The sequence below is a fragment of the Spea bombifrons genome, chromosome 1 (genome assembly GCF_027358695.1).
Source record: "Spea bombifrons isolate aSpeBom1 chromosome 1, aSpeBom1.2.pri, whole genome shotgun sequence".
NCBI lineage: Eukaryota > Metazoa > Chordata > Amphibia > Anura > Pelobatidae > Spea > Spea bombifrons.
This window is the reverse complement of record NC_071087.1, coordinates 17,970,346-17,987,093: the sequence shown is the minus strand read 5'-3', so window position 1 is coordinate 17,987,093 and position 16,748 is coordinate 17,970,346. Positions and strand designations below refer to the sequence as shown.

At 39.1% G+C, this 16,748-nt stretch overlaps 1 protein-coding gene across 1 annotated transcript in view; it reads right to left on the bottom strand.

Moving 5' to 3' along the window:
* Positions 1–7,760: 7,760 nt before the first annotated feature.
* Positions 7,761–16,748, bottom strand: part of RBPJ (recombination signal binding protein for immunoglobulin kappa J region) — a 40,853-nt gene continuing 31,865 nt past the window's right edge. Inside the window, exons 4-11 of the mRNA XM_053458348.1 lie at positions 13,811–13,976; positions 12,859–13,033; positions 11,984–12,121; positions 11,403–11,515; positions 10,833–10,973; positions 10,586–10,741; positions 9,271–9,374; positions 7,761–8,795 (exon numbers count right to left, since the gene is read on the bottom strand). Of these exons, the coding sequence (XP_053314323.1) occupies positions 8,480–8,795; positions 9,271–9,374; positions 10,586–10,741; positions 10,833–10,973; positions 11,403–11,515; positions 11,984–12,121; positions 12,859–13,033; positions 13,811–13,976 (1,309 nt within the window). The 3' untranslated portion in view covers positions 7,761–8,479. The remainder of the gene's footprint in view (positions 8,796–9,270; positions 9,375–10,585; positions 10,742–10,832; positions 10,974–11,402; positions 11,516–11,983; positions 12,122–12,858; positions 13,034–13,810; positions 13,977–16,748) is intronic.

The window sequence follows — 16,748 nt, the reverse complement described above, 5'->3', positions numbered from 1 at the left end:
GTCAGATTTGAACCAAGAAAGAGCTGTGTCACAGACGCCAAAGTGTGTTTGGCCTGGAAGATTCACCTTCTAAATAGCTTTTAGACAAGCTGGGGAGAGCTTCTTGCGAGGGTCCTGGATGACAGCCCCCACAGGACAAATGTTTCAGTTTTGCTTTAGACTTCTTATATCAACACACTCCTGGTTTGAAATATCTAGGAGTAATAAAAAAAGGCTGCAAAATAAGATGCATTCAAGCAGGGACCCAACAACCTGCAAAACATATAACATAAATGCCACAAGGAAGTTCTCATTCGGGGACAGCAAGAATAAACATACGGCAGCCTCAGAACCATAAAGTGCATTATGGAACACGGAGCACCCAATATGGCCACCAGAAGCAGCTTTAGGTGGAAGAAGTAAAGCCAATATGGCCTCTGGAGGCATCTTAAGCAAACAATGCCTGAAGTGGTTCTCGAGAGAAACTGGGAGACCAGGCACTTTCCAGCGCAGCACCTGGAGGCATAAGATTTTAGAAAATTAAACCTGCCCCGGGTTGTGTAGCCACAGGGTCATCCTAGAGACAAAGAGACGTTCTCCCTCCCTGTAAGCAGACAAAAAAACACAGACAGGGCAAACAGGGAAGAGTTTTGTTTTGTTTTATATCTTTTTAAGCCATGCCCTACTAGGAGGATTCTCTCACTTGTGTGCCACCAAGGAAACAATGTGTGTATGTAAGTGTGTATGTGGTAGAGTTGTTTTGGAGTGTTAAAGTGAGTTTGTGTGTTAGATGAAGCTGTGTTCGTTATAGGGGGTCTTGAATAAGTATGCACCCAGCCGCCACTAACCCTATGCTTGCGCATATGTGGTATGTGGATCTTGAGGCATTAAGTGATGAGTCGAGCAATGGGTGAGGGAGTGGGATGGAGATGGGTGCCCAGGTGTTAAGCATGTACTTGGCCCCAAGATTTCTGAAGGCGGCCCTGCAAATTACATTTTGCTAACCACATATTTATATAGATATATACCAATCAGCCATAAAATTATGACCACTTGCCTAATATTGTGTACCTCCCTCTTTTGCACCGACCTGCCGAGGCATGGACTCCACTCTACCTCTGAATGCATTATGTGGTATCTGGCACCAAGAAATTAGCAGAAGATCTTTTAAGTCCTGTAAGTTGCGAGGTGGGGCTTCCATAGATGCATCCTGGTGCCATGTGTTCTCCAGGTAAGCTATGCACACACACACCTAGCTATCTATGTGATGTATAAGAAAACATGATTCATCAGACCAGGCTACCCTCTTCCCTTGGTCCGTGGTCCAGTTCTTATGCTCACGTGCCCATTGTAAGCACTTTCGGCAGTGGACAGGGATCAGCATGGAGACCCCGACTGGTCTGCAGCTACACAGCCCCATACACAACAAACCGCGAGGCCCTGTGTGTTCTGACACCTTTCTATCAGAACCAGCATTAACTTTTTCAGCAACTTGAGCCACAGCAATTTGAGCTTGTCTGTTTGATTTGACCAATGAGGCCAGCCTTCCCCCACGTACATCAATGAGCTTTGGTCACCCATGACCCTTTCGCCGATTCACCTTCTTTCTTTCCTTGGACCACTTTTGATACTGACCACTGCAGACTAGGAACACCCCACAGTTGTGGAGATGCTCTGACTTCTTGGCTCCAAAAGGCAAGAAGGATTTTTCCTTGGATCAAGAAGCTCTAAAATATTAATTCTATTCATAGCCCTTCAAAACCGTCTTTGATTATAGGCCTGCGCTTCTTAAATAGTTATTTCCGGTTAAAGATGAAACCATAAGATGGACACTTTATGCATCCGCAACTTAATGGTCTCTATAGACCTGAAAGATGTGTATCTTCTGCCTGTAGCCATCCCATGGGATTCACATGTGCACCAATTCCAAACCCTTCATTTTGGTCTGTCGCCAGCTGCCATGGTTTTTCTGAAGCTTCTGGTGGTTATGACAGCTTTATCAGGCTCATTCATGGCTATTTAGCCTCTGTTCTGCTGCCTCGCTTTACGGCAGCAATCAACACTTTGCAGGAGCTGGTGTGGGTCCTGAATTTGGATGCGCATCATTCCAGGGGATGCAGGAGCAGCACACTGGCCAGCAGCCCTGACGAACACTCACAGGTGCCAGTGGAAGAGGTGCAGAGCTGAGAAAATCCCAATCTCCTGACCAGACAGAGTCAGAGGTATGAAGCCTCGGACAGCACAGCATCAGCTCACAAGCTAAGGAGGCCGGCTCAAAATAGAGCAGTGAAAAACATAAGGGGGTGACATGTCCTCCCTACCTGATGTAATGCAGGGGGCGTTTAAGTGCTTGAGTCCTGCCCTATTTGAGGTGTTGCAGAGGAGTCCTATCTGTGTCACCTGGGATGGCAGGGAAAAACATTTTTTCCCAAAAATTCTTGATAAAATCCCCCCAAAAAGCTTTAGCTTCTGCAGTTCCTCAACAGGGCCATTTTTTTTTCTTCTACCTTACTACTTCAGAAACAAATCATTTTCAATAGCAGTCCTTGGGTTGAGGTGGAGACTTAAATGTTAAATATTCACTACTCTCCACTGACTCCACTTTTTTTTTTCTATTGAAGTGTTTTTGGAGCAAAACATACATCTTGTACATTAAAAGGTCGGCAGTTCAGATTTTAACCAGTAAAACAGTACACGTTCTATTTACCTGACTCTGCTGCCTATTTCTTTTCTTCTTTCACCCTTAATAATCTTGAGGTTATGCCATTATCCTTATCTAAAGGCAGGCTGGCCCAAAGAGCTAACCAAATAGCTGCTTATCATATGGACTCAAAATACAACTGAGACATTGGGGTTATGTATAAATCACAATTCCGGTGCAACCAATGGAACATTCTCACTGGCGGGTCAACTTTTACCACTTTGCACCATAAGTACAGAGTAGTTCTCAGTAAGGTGCCTATTACATATTCTTTTAGTCTTCCTAGTCTGCGTTGCTCTGATTTTGATCAATGAAAAACCTTATTCTTTGCTCATTTTTTGAGGTTCTGTATTAGAGATCTGCCTTCTAATATTGATATTTATCAGCATTGACTGGATTTAGGTGGATTTAATAAACTAGGCTTTTGCAGAGTCTTCCATACACACTACAACAGGCCACCCATTGTAAGTTTATGCTGCCAGAGGGGCTGAGCTGACTCAACAACTTACCGTATGTAGCGGTTTCTAAAATGTTATCCGACCTGTAAATAATGCATTAAGCTGGGTCAGCTCTGCCATTCTTCCAGGGGAAGTTCAATGGGATTGGCCCCTCATACTGCATAGTGCAATGTTCTACAAACGTATGGTTACACAAAATCTATTGTGTAAAAAAAAAAGGGCCAGCTTTATTGTTGGATTGGAATCATACTGCACAATGGCTCACAAATTAAGTGTAAATGCAAGCCCAAGAAAAATTGTGTTTAGCTGATGGCGAGACCTTTTCAGTGCTAGCAAATCTTTCAGGACCTCAGATGTCTCTCTCTCTCTCCTCTTGGTTCAGTAAAAAAAGGTATAATCATTTAAAAAAAAGATTAAAAGGTGATATGTGATTGAATGACTATAACACTAATTACTGGAAATATAGAGTTAAGAAAATTTAATATGTAAAAAAAGCCAAATAAAAAAAAATATATACACAAATACAGTTACATGCTTGAACAGAATTGTATAAAAAGTTACCTTCCTGACAAGGTTTAAAAAGAAAAAAAATGCACTTAATTTAGTTTCTTTGTTGCAAGCTCTTTTTACAGTTACTCATACTTTTGCACTTCAAAAAAATATATGGTTTTGATTGAGTAATTTTAAGAATAATAAGAACACTAAGATGGTTTGCATTTTACTTTTTTATTGAGACTGCCATATTGCATGATTTTTATTTTATTCCTTGATGAGAAAAATGTAACTAAGGTTTTCTAAAAAATAATACGGTAAAAAAGTTGCTGAATTCTATTTTATTGCTAAGAAACCAGGTGCACAGTTAAACAGCATAACCCTTTAAGCACTGAAAATAAAAGCTGGCTTCATTTCAAAACAGCACATAGAAGCGTTTAAAAGAGGTGAAGCATTGAAGTCAGTGACCGAAAGGACAGCCAAGCCTCACAGTAACATATAAAAATTGATTTAAAAGAGCTACGACCAAGACACAGATTCAGTTCTTAAAGGGTTAACCAGCAACCCCTATTAGCCCTCTGAGTTCCAGAGAGATGTGCAAGAGACCCCACTGTGACTCAAAGGGTTAATGTATTTTTACAAAGTTGTCATTCAAACCAACATTGCAGTACTTACAGGGAAATATACATTTGTTCAATACTCGACAGAAACACGGACGCTTTGAAAAGACAGGTAATAACTTTTACATAAAATCATTGCAGTTTTTGGTATGAACAGTTTTTTTTTTTTTTTACACAATACAACTGCATTGGACACAAAAGGAGAATTGACGTAAACTGATAAACCCAATTACTGACCAAAAAGAGCAGAAATGCAGTATTTTCTGACCCTTTAAGGGTCACAGTCATGGGTAAAGCGAGCTCACCAGGTTATTCGTCCACTTGGCTGGCTAAGCACCATGCGAATTTTAGTTCAACTCCAGCGCCTTACCCACGGCTGCAAGTTAGGACAGTAATGGGTTTCCCTAATAATAACATTGCCACTAAGAGACAACACTTTTTTCATGAAAGGAAAAAAAGACAAGCAATTAACACCAGTGAAACGGATAAAAAAAAAAAAAAAAAAAAAAAAAATCACCTGGCTTGAAAAACAGGTTTCATGATAAATCCCAACCTACACATATTTCACAAAGAACAGACTGCACGTGTTTACGGTACAGCAGGTATCACAGAGCTTCATGGAGACAGGTTACAAACACAGGACTGGAGGCGAGGAAGACAACTTTGGAAAGACAGCGATGATGACGTATATGTGTAGGTAAGCACAACATTCATTACACAAACGGCTTCTTGTAGTGTTTGGGCCAAAACGAATGTACACGTAAGAATTATCTGCTGGTGAGTTAAGCTGGGACGAACAAAGTATCACAAATGACGAAGTAGTACAATCCATGGATCACCGACGTTACAAAAGGGGTCATCTGGTACCAACATACAGTTGTCATCACTGGCCACTTTGTTACACACAAAGCAACTAAAACACTAAAACTATACTTTGGTAACCGACACTTCTTGTATAATTCAAAATGAATGCGAGACTGAAACAGATACGCAGCACCGTCAAGACATACATCGGAGGATACATTACAAGCAAATGTCAAAGGACGTGGTGAAGACGGAGTAAACAATTTACAGCAAGAAAAACCAAGATATAAGGCCACAATGAATTCTGTTCTTGGTCACGGACAGATGAGGGCAAGGCAGTTTCTAAAAGCAAAAAACAGCTTCGGTTTCTATACAAATGGAATATAAAAATACAAGAAATTAAGAAAGGCAAACAGCAACAATTATTTTTTTTTCAGAATGGGTAGAAATAAAGTTTCCCAGCAGTTTCCTTAATAACAGGATTTTTTTCACAGCTGTAGTTAAGTGGTAAGATAGTGTTTATTTTTTATTTATTTATTTTGGCTGGGAGACAGCATATGAATTTAAAAAAAAAACTATATATAAAAATGGTTGTTAAATCTAGTATAAAAAAAAACACAAAGGCAAAACATAAAACCCTGCATTTGCAATGTTTATAGAAGACTGCAAGCTGCTGCTGGAGCAATGATTTGGATCAAGATTGAGTTTCTGATCTTCTGCTGGTTAATGTTACAAAGAAGATAACTTGAAAGGCACATGATGCTACGCGGGCTAGCAAATATCCAGGCTCAGAGTCACATGTACTGAACATTAACTCACACCAACAACAATGGAGGGACAAGACTATGCGACACAGAACATGAGTGTAATAACAAGAGAGCGTTGGCACTTCCAGATGGCATTGCGCAGTCATCAGCTGCCTTGTATGAGAGGCATGCAGGTAAAGGCAGAACGTGAATCGTCAGCTTCAGTATTCTATGTAAACACCCAAAAACCCCTCAAAATAAGTAAATCTGAAGCCGTCACTCAAAGGCATTGACCTAAGGAGAATAGCATGGGTATGAAAGAAAAAGGGGTTACTTAATTCCTTAATACAGGACTGCTACAGTTATTGGTCATTGGAAAATATCACTCCAATTAAGCACCATTTCCATATAAAGTAATCCTTCTAGTTTTCTGGATGTTTGCTATTTAATAAAAAAATATTAATAAAAAAGAAAACCTTTGAAATTTGGCCTCAGCAACTGAAAGTTTTTTCCGCCTCTAACGAAGCATTTTTTCCTATCTGAATGCATGACATTTAGTAGTTATGACACGTTGGCCACATTTAATATGTAATCTGGCAGTGAGGGCTGATATTAGGGGGTATGCTACACTGTGGGAAAGAATGTCGAGTAGTATAGTCCTTTATCACTTTCGTTGCCAATTGGAGAAGACAGCCCATAAGACGATATAACATGCGTTCTTCTCTCTGGGGCAAGAAACAATTTAGAACATTCACCAGTATATGCTGGTCTCATCACAGGTGAAAATCATATATATATTACATTATCAGAGTTTATTCACTAAACAGTAGGTTTTCAGAAAAGCTGCAGTTTCACTTCAATGAATGTATTATGTAGGGATATCGCTAGTTAGTTCCTCCTGCAAGAAGGGTTAAGATGGGCATATAAAAAGTACAGTCCAATCAATGAGTAAATGTAGAAATCGCACTGATTTATGTATGCATTACACAGGGCTGACAGCTCTTGTGCAGGAGGAAGTCACTGGGTCCGGCCCTTCATACTACATAGGGAAGCTGGGGAGTTGAAATTGCAGTTGAACTACAAGTTGAATTGAAGACCGCACTTTCGCGAATAACCTCCTTTGGTCTTTTATAATAGCTCTTAAACATGTCAACTCGTGTCCTTCGTACAGCAAGAATAATGCCTCCACCTCACACACCATCCATCTAGCCCTGTGACATTATTTATCTACCAAGGTCCTCTAGCCATAGCCCAATATTTGTCATGAGCATGCTGACCCCAGGCCCTCCGATTAACACCACTGATGTACATGCACATGCTAGCTTCCCAGGTGTGTCTTATGACCGCTTACACGGGCAAATAGAAGAAATGTTTACTATTTTACTGAAACAGCGTTTTAACCATGATGTTACCACGAGGGGTAGAATTAGGACAATTCTAACATTAATCCTACCTTTTCTTATACAAGTGTCATAATTATAAGGCCCCTGCCAAAATGGCAGAAAAATGGACGCATAGTAAGCTGGGGGGGGGTTATTACCTTGAAAATAATAAAAAATATAAAAAAAACTATAAAACACTTAACTTACACGTAACTTACACTTAATACAAGTTATGTACAAATTTGAAAAGCTGAACAGAACCACAAAAAAAAATTAAATATCCATATGTATCGCCAACATGGAGTAGCAAGATATGAACGTGATTGTTTAAATGCCATGTATATTTGCAAGTATGTTTACAGGACCACAATTAGTCTCTATAAATACTTCAGAGGCAGAAGCCTCAGTGCTTGCCCTTGCCAATGAAGAAGCGGAGGGAAAAAAAAATATAGCACTACATATAACAATCGAAAACAAGATATAATGGACAATGACTGAAAACAGAGCTCTAACAACATACACGGTTTGTATTGCAGGCAAGGTAGAGGCATTTTTTTTTGTTTTTCTTTTTTTAAAGCTTTTGCACAGACTTCATATAATCTTAAAAAAATATGATGGCCTTTAGTAGGTTCTACAGCTGAAATAAACACAATCCATTCATAAAAAAAGACTGGTTTAGAAGGAAGAAAAAAAAATCATTCCAGCCATTGACCAAAAAATATATATATCATTAAAAAAGAAACTGGAAGAGTATGGTAATTAGATTATATAAGTATATCAAGGCTTGGAGCCTGACCATACTTCAGAGCAAAAAGCTCATACAAAATAACAAAAGAAAAAAAAACTATTTGGTAACAAAAGGTACTATAAGTTGTGATATAAAAAAGGTATGGTGAAAATGTACCTTTTACTAAAGCTTATACGAGTTTATTGGTCCGTAAAACTATGCTCATGCTTTCTATCTGAAAATATTTTTTTACCCAAAGCCACATTTTTGAATTCATGCCAAATTTAAAAAACAAAAAACAGCTCAAACAGATTTTCAGTGGAGTTTGTACGATTGCATGATTCCCACCCACTTCCCAAATTTTATTATTGTGGCTTCTGCTTTTTTGCTCGGCACTTGCAGGTCACAAGATCCAGGCAATATGAAGTAGAATGGTGAAATATTTTCTCAATGAAAGCACAAAAAAAAATAAAAAAAAGTAAAACAAAGCCCAAAAATTATTATACATGTCCTTCCATGTAAAAAGATAAAAAATAAAGTCAGCTGAAGTCCAGGTACAAAAGTCTGTGGTTAGGACACGACGGCTGCTGTGGATGATGTGACATTGGTTGAATTTGTGCTGACGTTTGTGTAACTTCCCTCGCTGTTTGTACTGGATTCGTTGGAGGCTAGGAGACTCGAGCTGGCTCGTAGAATTGCCCCAGCTGCACTACAGTGTGGTCTAGGTCCGGGTTCAGGGGTGTATGTAAAAGTAAGGGTGGTTGAATAGATTATACCATCATTCCGGACCAACGTAACTGGCACCTGCACTGGTTGACGGACCCACCTCCAACCTTCTCGGAAGGCAGAAATGTCCGGCACAACACATAACATGCTCTCTGCGCATCTGGAAGAGAAAACATCCTTTGAGACATCTTATACTACAACTTCCTACTACTTTGCTCTAAAAACAAAAAACTTTAGGGATGTGCTTGAACTTCAGATAAACAGTGCTTGACATGTGTCGCTTTCTATTAAACTTGATTTATCTTGGCAGCTTGTTGTAACTTCTTTCGGCACTTATTAATTGGCGTAAGGACAGACAGTATTGTGACGTAGCAGTGCAGGTAAATAAATCCATAACGCCAAGAAAGCATCACATCTAGGTATCTAGCCCAGGTAAATACTGGGAAGAGGGTAGGCTCACTTTTATTTACTTTTTTCCCCCTCATACTATAGGAACAGCACTGAATATGCAAACCGAAGAATGAGCTTTACACCAAATATGATAATTATTTATAAAGTATTTTGGCTGTGACTAGTAAGCCAGCTCACCATATATAATATAAATAAAAAATAGCCTCGACACTACAATCGATTACCTGTACATAGTCTCAGCTTCCACATCACCAAACCAAACGCGTAAATTTGGAGTGAAGTTCTGTCCTGTTAGTTCCAACATTGCTACATCACCTCCACCATTCAGCTACAATAAATAAATACAATTAGCAATTATTCTGATTACTAAATTGTTTGCAACTAAAAGAGCAGCTCAGATTGAACGTCGTAATGAGATACATCACACGACCCAAAAGCTCTACACAGATGAAGAGTTATGTACAAACGCACAGCAGAACGCCTCTGTATAAGATGTAAACAATCCACAATCATTTTTCTTTGCCCAGTCAACAGTAACATCTACCAATTTAAGTGTCATCCCTTCACTATAATATAAGAAGGTCCCTCTTTTTCATATAATTAAAATGGAGTTTCAAGATAGGAGAGTGAAGGTATATAAAACAGACATCAACAGATGCCACATGAGACAGAAGAGAGTAAATGTGGGGCTCAATGGGCACCTTGTTTTTCTATTCATGCATTAAAGTCAATGCTTGAGAAACCCCAGGCGCCAGGTTGCCACGGTGACTAGAAACCCAGGGTTTTGGAGGATTGCCATCATGAATCTGGCACCCTATGCTACCCTGCAGGGGGTAGCGGGTGCTTCACGGCACTCATCTCACCACGACCCTGCAAAAAAGCATAAGCTGCCGGATTCACGAAGGAAGAAGAAAGGCTTTTCTCCACGAGATGAGAGGGGGAGTAGTGTGAATGTATGTATACTACAGTGTCAGAATGTATGTCTGCATATGTATAGTGCTAGAGTCAGTGTGTGTATATATGCATAGTATGTATAGTCTGTGTGTGTATAATGTAGTATCAGTGTGTACGTGCGTATAGTGCTAGAGTCAGTGTGTGTATATATGCATAGTATGTATAGTCTGTGTGTGTATAATGTAGTATCAGTGTGTACGTGCGTATGGTGCTAGAGTCAGTATGTGGATAAATGTATAATGCCAGAGTCAGTATGTCTACTGTATTGCAGTGCCAGATTCAGTGTGTATGAGTCCATAGTGTTAGTGTGTAATTTTATATATGTATAGTCTTAGCCAGTGCGTGCGTGCGCATATGTATAAGAGTGTGGTGCTAGCGTGTACAGTGTAGAGCATTAGCATGAGTGTGAATGTCAGTATATAGTGTTGGCATGTGTGTACAGGAACATAGAACATGTGTGTGTGTGTTACTGCAAGGTGTTAAAGTGTGTAAATGCATGTTGGTGTATGGCTTATTACACTCTTATTACACCTTTATGGGGGGTAGATTTGAAGTACTGATCGACATTTCATCACTTGGCTTTACCTGAAGGCTTTCCACCACTGGCACAGGCGTCACTGGGGCATACACAGGCCCCATGCCTTCATAAAACGTATATTCTGCCTTGTCTGTGCTAATGATTGTCCATGATGCACCGTCATTAATCATCTCTTTATTTGGTTCTTTGGGACATGGAGTGGCCTTGAATATAAAACAGAACATGAAGCAGTTATATAGAGATTGAAGGGAAACAAAATGATTTTTTGATCCCCTTGGGTAATCTAAAACTCACTTGAAACTGGATAATTCTTTCCTGAGAAAGGCACAAGTACATTCTTTCTGTATCCTTAAGGTAGAACGCACACTTATGGAGCTGGGAAACAGGGTCATCTGCATCTAATAATGCTGTCTGTTTATCCACTTTCCTAATGATCTAAAACACAAAATCAAACAAATGAACTATTAATGAACAGAGTACGGCCAAAACATACTTCTTGATGCGGCACAAATTCTTAAATGGCACCTCAGAGATTCAAGCCATTCATAATGCAGAGTCAACCAGTTTCCTGTAGCGGGAGAAACCCATTGGGGTTGGCCTCTTACTATGCATAGAAACATCAGAGATGAGTATTTTATATACATACTTATGGCTTAGCACATCCAATGGAAAAAGTTCACAGCACTTTCTTTATTTCCCTGGGCGTCCAAACTCCAACTGGCAATATACAACTATTTCCGCATTTTGATGACATCAGGGACGGTATTGTTTACAGTATAACTTATGGTGCTTGACAGAACACATTTTTCTAATATACATTTTCTTAAAGAAACAATGTTTTCCAGGCATAAAAATAAAGCATACCAGTCTTGGGAGCGCCATGCCAGTCACTGAACATACAAGTTTTACGGTCTGCCCATAATGAATGTAACCATCACGCACAGTGAATTCCTCTCCCTCCGACTCTTCATCATCCACTAAATGGGAGACAATTACAGTGAACACATTTTTAATCAAAATTGCTGAACCACACATAAAATATCATTGTAGAGGTAAGCAGGGAAACCAAAGTTAAACGTAGATCCGTTATTTGTCTTAAGAGAACTTTTGGTTGACAAAAACAATCTATAATTGGAGAAATATTAAAAGTAATGGGAACCCCCCCCCAAACTTGCTTTGAAACCTAGTTTTATACTCAAGCTACAAAATAAAGAAGTCAATGGAACACCTATCATAACCGAGTGAAAGGACCACTAATGTAACACGTCTTAAGAGCAAAATTGGGAGGAAAAAACAATAAATATACATTTGACTTACAATATTTGACGAACGTTTTGAATAATAATGCACATATTGAAACATTTTATTATTGAACTTCAATATTAAACAAGTATTTGAAAACATACAGCAAACCATGAAAATACTTAAGTGAAACTAGCACTTACAGAGGTGAATATAAAAAGCTCCCCACTGTTGCGAACTAGCGTGAAAGTTGCCCCCTTCTACGTGCAAATATCTTGTGCTGACCGTCTGTGATCGCAGCCGGTTAAATAGTGCTACTTTAGTCCCTGACGCAATACATACTGAAACAGAGCAGATATTGCATTAGTATAAACATTAATAAACATAGAAAAACCGATACTGTTGTAACAAGAGAAAATGGTCTATGTACTTGAAATTACTACCTTTCATCAAGCCAACAAGGAAAAACATATTGATGGGTTACAAGAGCTTTCAAGACCTCAGAGGTTGCTTCTTCCATCTCTGGTCCCAGAAGCTCATGTAACTTAACACCTTTTTCTATGATGGCTTAAAAAAGGCTCACAGCATCAAATACGAAACACGAAAGATATACACTTATGAAAGTCAGTGGCTCATGCTTTGTCAAATCGATTTATTAAGGTCCTTTTTAGTTACAATGTACTCTGGAGACTATTTCGCATCCATCTCCAATGCACTTCATGCAAAAACGTGCGTGCGGCATCTTTATATATGGGACTTATATATATATATATATATATATATATATATAAAATATACAATATACCCAATAAAAATTCATAATATAGAAAAGGTTGCCCTTATTCATCACTTTAAATAAAACTTAAACTCGGCGATAATTTGCCTTACGCAGTAAATGTTCATCATACCTAACAATTTCCCAAATAGAGGGTACCCTATTTGTGTGAATTTATGAGGCAAAGACAGATACATGTTTGGCAAATGAACAATATTTTGCTATATACTCCTTAAGTACTGCCAGGACCCTGAAACGGAGCAAAGTTAATTATCTCGCATGAAAGTATCGTGTTATACTTACAGTCTGCATTTTTCAGTGACTGTTTCTTTTTAGATGGCTTAGAGATGACCTTGATTCGTTTGCTCAGGAACACACCAATGTCGTCACTATTGCCATAGAACATTTTTACTGATAACATGAAGTGCTTTCTCTTGTCCGAGTCGGATATGTACAATGTTTTGGCAGTGCAATAGTTCTGTGGACAGAGGAAAGCAGGTGACCGAGAGAAGAAAACGGTGCTTAGCTTGAGAATATTCTGTAGGTCAATACAAAAATGTCTTTAAAAAATAAAAAAAATCTACAATCTGACAGTTGGACACCATGAATAATATCCCTGTCTGGGTACATAAGTATATGGAAGCACAGAACATACAGGAAGCCAAAAGTTAGTTTATTAAATGAAAGCCAATGAGGTAAGGCTGAGAGAGATTTTGTATAAACACTGGATAATAGGGGATCTTGTTTCTCTTTAGAAACCTTTGATTTCTCTCACACCGACACCAAATCCCACTTTACAGCCACGAAAGGTACAAACCCCATGCCTGCACCATTGGACCGCGAGGCATGGAGGGTATGCATGAACACTGCTCATATTGAGACCACCTGATTATTACACCAGTACTATTCCAATTTTATTTTATACTGAGTATTGGTTCCACATTTTCTTTTAGAAACAGAATATGAAGGTAGATAAGAACCATTGGCTCATCTAGTCTGCCCATTTTTCCCTGATATAAAGGCCTTGGTCTGGTATTGTTTGAGAATAGCTTTATGCCCATTCCATGCATATTTAAAATTCCCTTACTCATTAGCCTCTACTACAACTTACTTCTGCTGGAAGTCTGTTCCACTTATCGACCACCCTCTCAACAAAAAGTTTGCTATTTGTGAAGAGCAGTTAAGTCCAGTAAACCTAGCTTAAATTACATTGGCTCCATATTGCAGTAGTTATATGACTTGTTTGTATTCTTACCTTTCCTTCCAAGTTTAGTTGCTGCATTTCTTGATCACTGTTGCCAATGCCAATAAATGCACATGGCTGAGACTCTTGCTCCGAGCAGCCGTCTCTCTCCATCTGTTCTTTCTTTTTCTTCCATCCACTGCCCATAAGATAAACACAGGGAGGAGGACAAAAAAACCTGGAATACAGAAATTTACACAATGATCACAATTAATAAATTGACCTTTAACAGAAAAGTCCATTTAAGGATTAAAATCTAGCTGTAACTCAAATGCCTCATGTAACCAATAAGCTCTCCAGCCAACATTTTAAGGGGAAATATGGTAAAAAAAAAGCGCCCATAGTTTGTGTCACGTATTTGTAATGTTCTACCTTCATTTTCACACTGTTCAAATGAAAACTGAAGATTTTTTTGATTGGGAAATGAAATATTTTGATTCCCTGACACTTTCTGGACTCACCTTTCACTTACAGCAGCAGCATTTCAAAGGTTAAGAGATCCAGACCCAATTTTGCATTGCAGGACCACCACCAGCAACAGTAGAGCTACTTTAATGAATATGCACATCCAGCAGCATGCAATAGGAATTAATTTTTCCCACAACTGGACCATTTTTGATGAATTAATCCCTCAGAATAAGAAAGGTGATAACGCCGCAGTAGTAGTAGTAGGGCACTGGGAAGACACTGGCAGGTAGACACGCTAGGCCCCACAGTACAGGACACTACAAGTTCCTTAATATTTTTCCAAATGAGAAAAATATTTAAAGAATGGTTCCCTCCGAGGAATGAAATTGAGCTGCAGGAGAAGACACAGGGCAGGCATTGCCAGACATATACATTCAGACCAAATTTCCCCCAATATTAGAATCCCTTCCTCATGTTTGACAAACAAACAAGAATTGATCCTCAGAGTAAGGAAGGACATTGAGTCACAGAGGCAGGACAGACACTGGCAGACAGACTCATCCAGCCAATAATATTTTACCACTACTATAGCCAGGAGGTTCACTGGTACTGCTGCATGCAGTCTGTTGTATTCCTGACTCCAGGCAAGAGGGCTTCAGCCTACTTGGGACCGGCATGCCAGGGTTCATCAGACTACTTTTACACACGTCTGCTGCCACTGCCTCCACTCAACCCACAAAAACAGGTTTCACTCTAACATTTCCAAATCAGTTGTAGTCGCTGGAAAAGCTGGGGGGGGGGTGTCACCGGCCCTTCCTAATTTCCCACCAGTATTTTCCGATTCATTATTTGTGTTGCCCAAAAGAAAACTTAAACCCAATTCCGGAACAATATTTGAAGAACACGTTGAGTGGATTGCGCAGTCCCGGTCCTGCCTAATTTCTCACCAATAGAAATTTACTGTTTTGTGTTGTCTAAAATGAAAATGCTTTGCTGGTAGTATAAGTGTATTAATATGGCGCAACTAAATCGGGCAATTGAAAAAAGCAGCCCCGAAATAAACAAATCAATATTTTATATTACAAAGGGGGGGCTTCTGCTGCAGCCCCAGTAAACCAATAAAATTTAACTATAGTCATACAGCTTCTCGAAAGCACCCCAGGAAATGTCCTGCACTACATGATACTTGTATGGAAGATGACCCTCCATCTCAAATACAACGCTATTACTGCCAACTGTCTCATCATCCTAACTCCCATTGGTCTCTGGCTGCTACCAAGAAGTTAATATGGTGCCAACACACGTATATACGTCTATGCCCGTCTCTTCCGCCAATAGGTAGAAAAGGGTTATTGGACCCATCAAAGAGACAGGCCTCCTTCCAATTTTTTGCCTACTTCTAGCCATCAGGCATTTATATTTACCCCCCTACTTTACCTCAAAGAGCATCAAAACAGGTTGTAAGGGTGCCAAAATGTGGCAAACAAATCAACAAATGAAATTTGAGATTTTGTCACTTTTTTCATGTTTGTTTCTTCCTTGTGATATGAGATTCATACAACCCCATGAAATTGGCAAATTTTGTTAAAAATTGCGTTTTTAGTGACTACATCATTACACAAGGATGACCACTAGGTGGTGATGTAGCTTGAAATATATAATCACACGCAATTTCTAGCAAGGTTTCAAAATTACAGGCACCAGCTTGTTGCAACTAAAATTGACATACACACATCTTCTTGCATCTATTAGTATGACAAAGTAAAAAAATAAATAAAACACCTCTGTGTTAAAATAGTAGATTTGTTTAATAAAGTTTTACGTGTATACAAAGACCTTGATTCCTTATACTGCCTGAGGTGGGAAAAAAAATAGAATGGCCAGTCTTAAAAGGACACTCCTTGCCGTGCAACGCGATAACGACAATGCCCGTACATGTACGGGCTGCCGGTAATTGGCTCCATCGCCGCGATCTAATGAATTTCTACGGCGTAAGTCTCCATATTACATTTATTTATAGAGCGCCTGCAGATTCCGTAGTTCCATTACAACAGTGGGAGAGTAAAAATAAACAACAACATTAAAATTGACAACACATGTTAAAACATAGCGGCAGAGAATGAGGGATCTGTTTTTGCAAGTTTACAAACTATGCATTAGATAAGCAGGACTAAACTACAGAACTGTATACAGCGCTGTATTTAACCCCTTAAGGTCCAGGCTGTTTTTCTCTTTGTGGTCTACGCTGTTAACAATTTAGCGGCGTCATTTTTTTCTCTCTCTTTTAGTGAACCCACACAAGTTATGTGCGGGCTTTCATTAGATTATTTCGATTATATCTTACAAAAAAAAAATATTTGGAAAATCTTTTACTCGTCTACAAAAGCTAATAAAAAACCTGCTAAATATGTGTTTGGGGGTTAAAAGGGCACCTTTGGGAGGCGTTTTAATTTTAGAACATGGCCCATTCAACTTACTTCCCGAAACCATACTTTTTTTTCAATTTATTTTATTTTTTATTATTTCATATGCTAGTATTTTT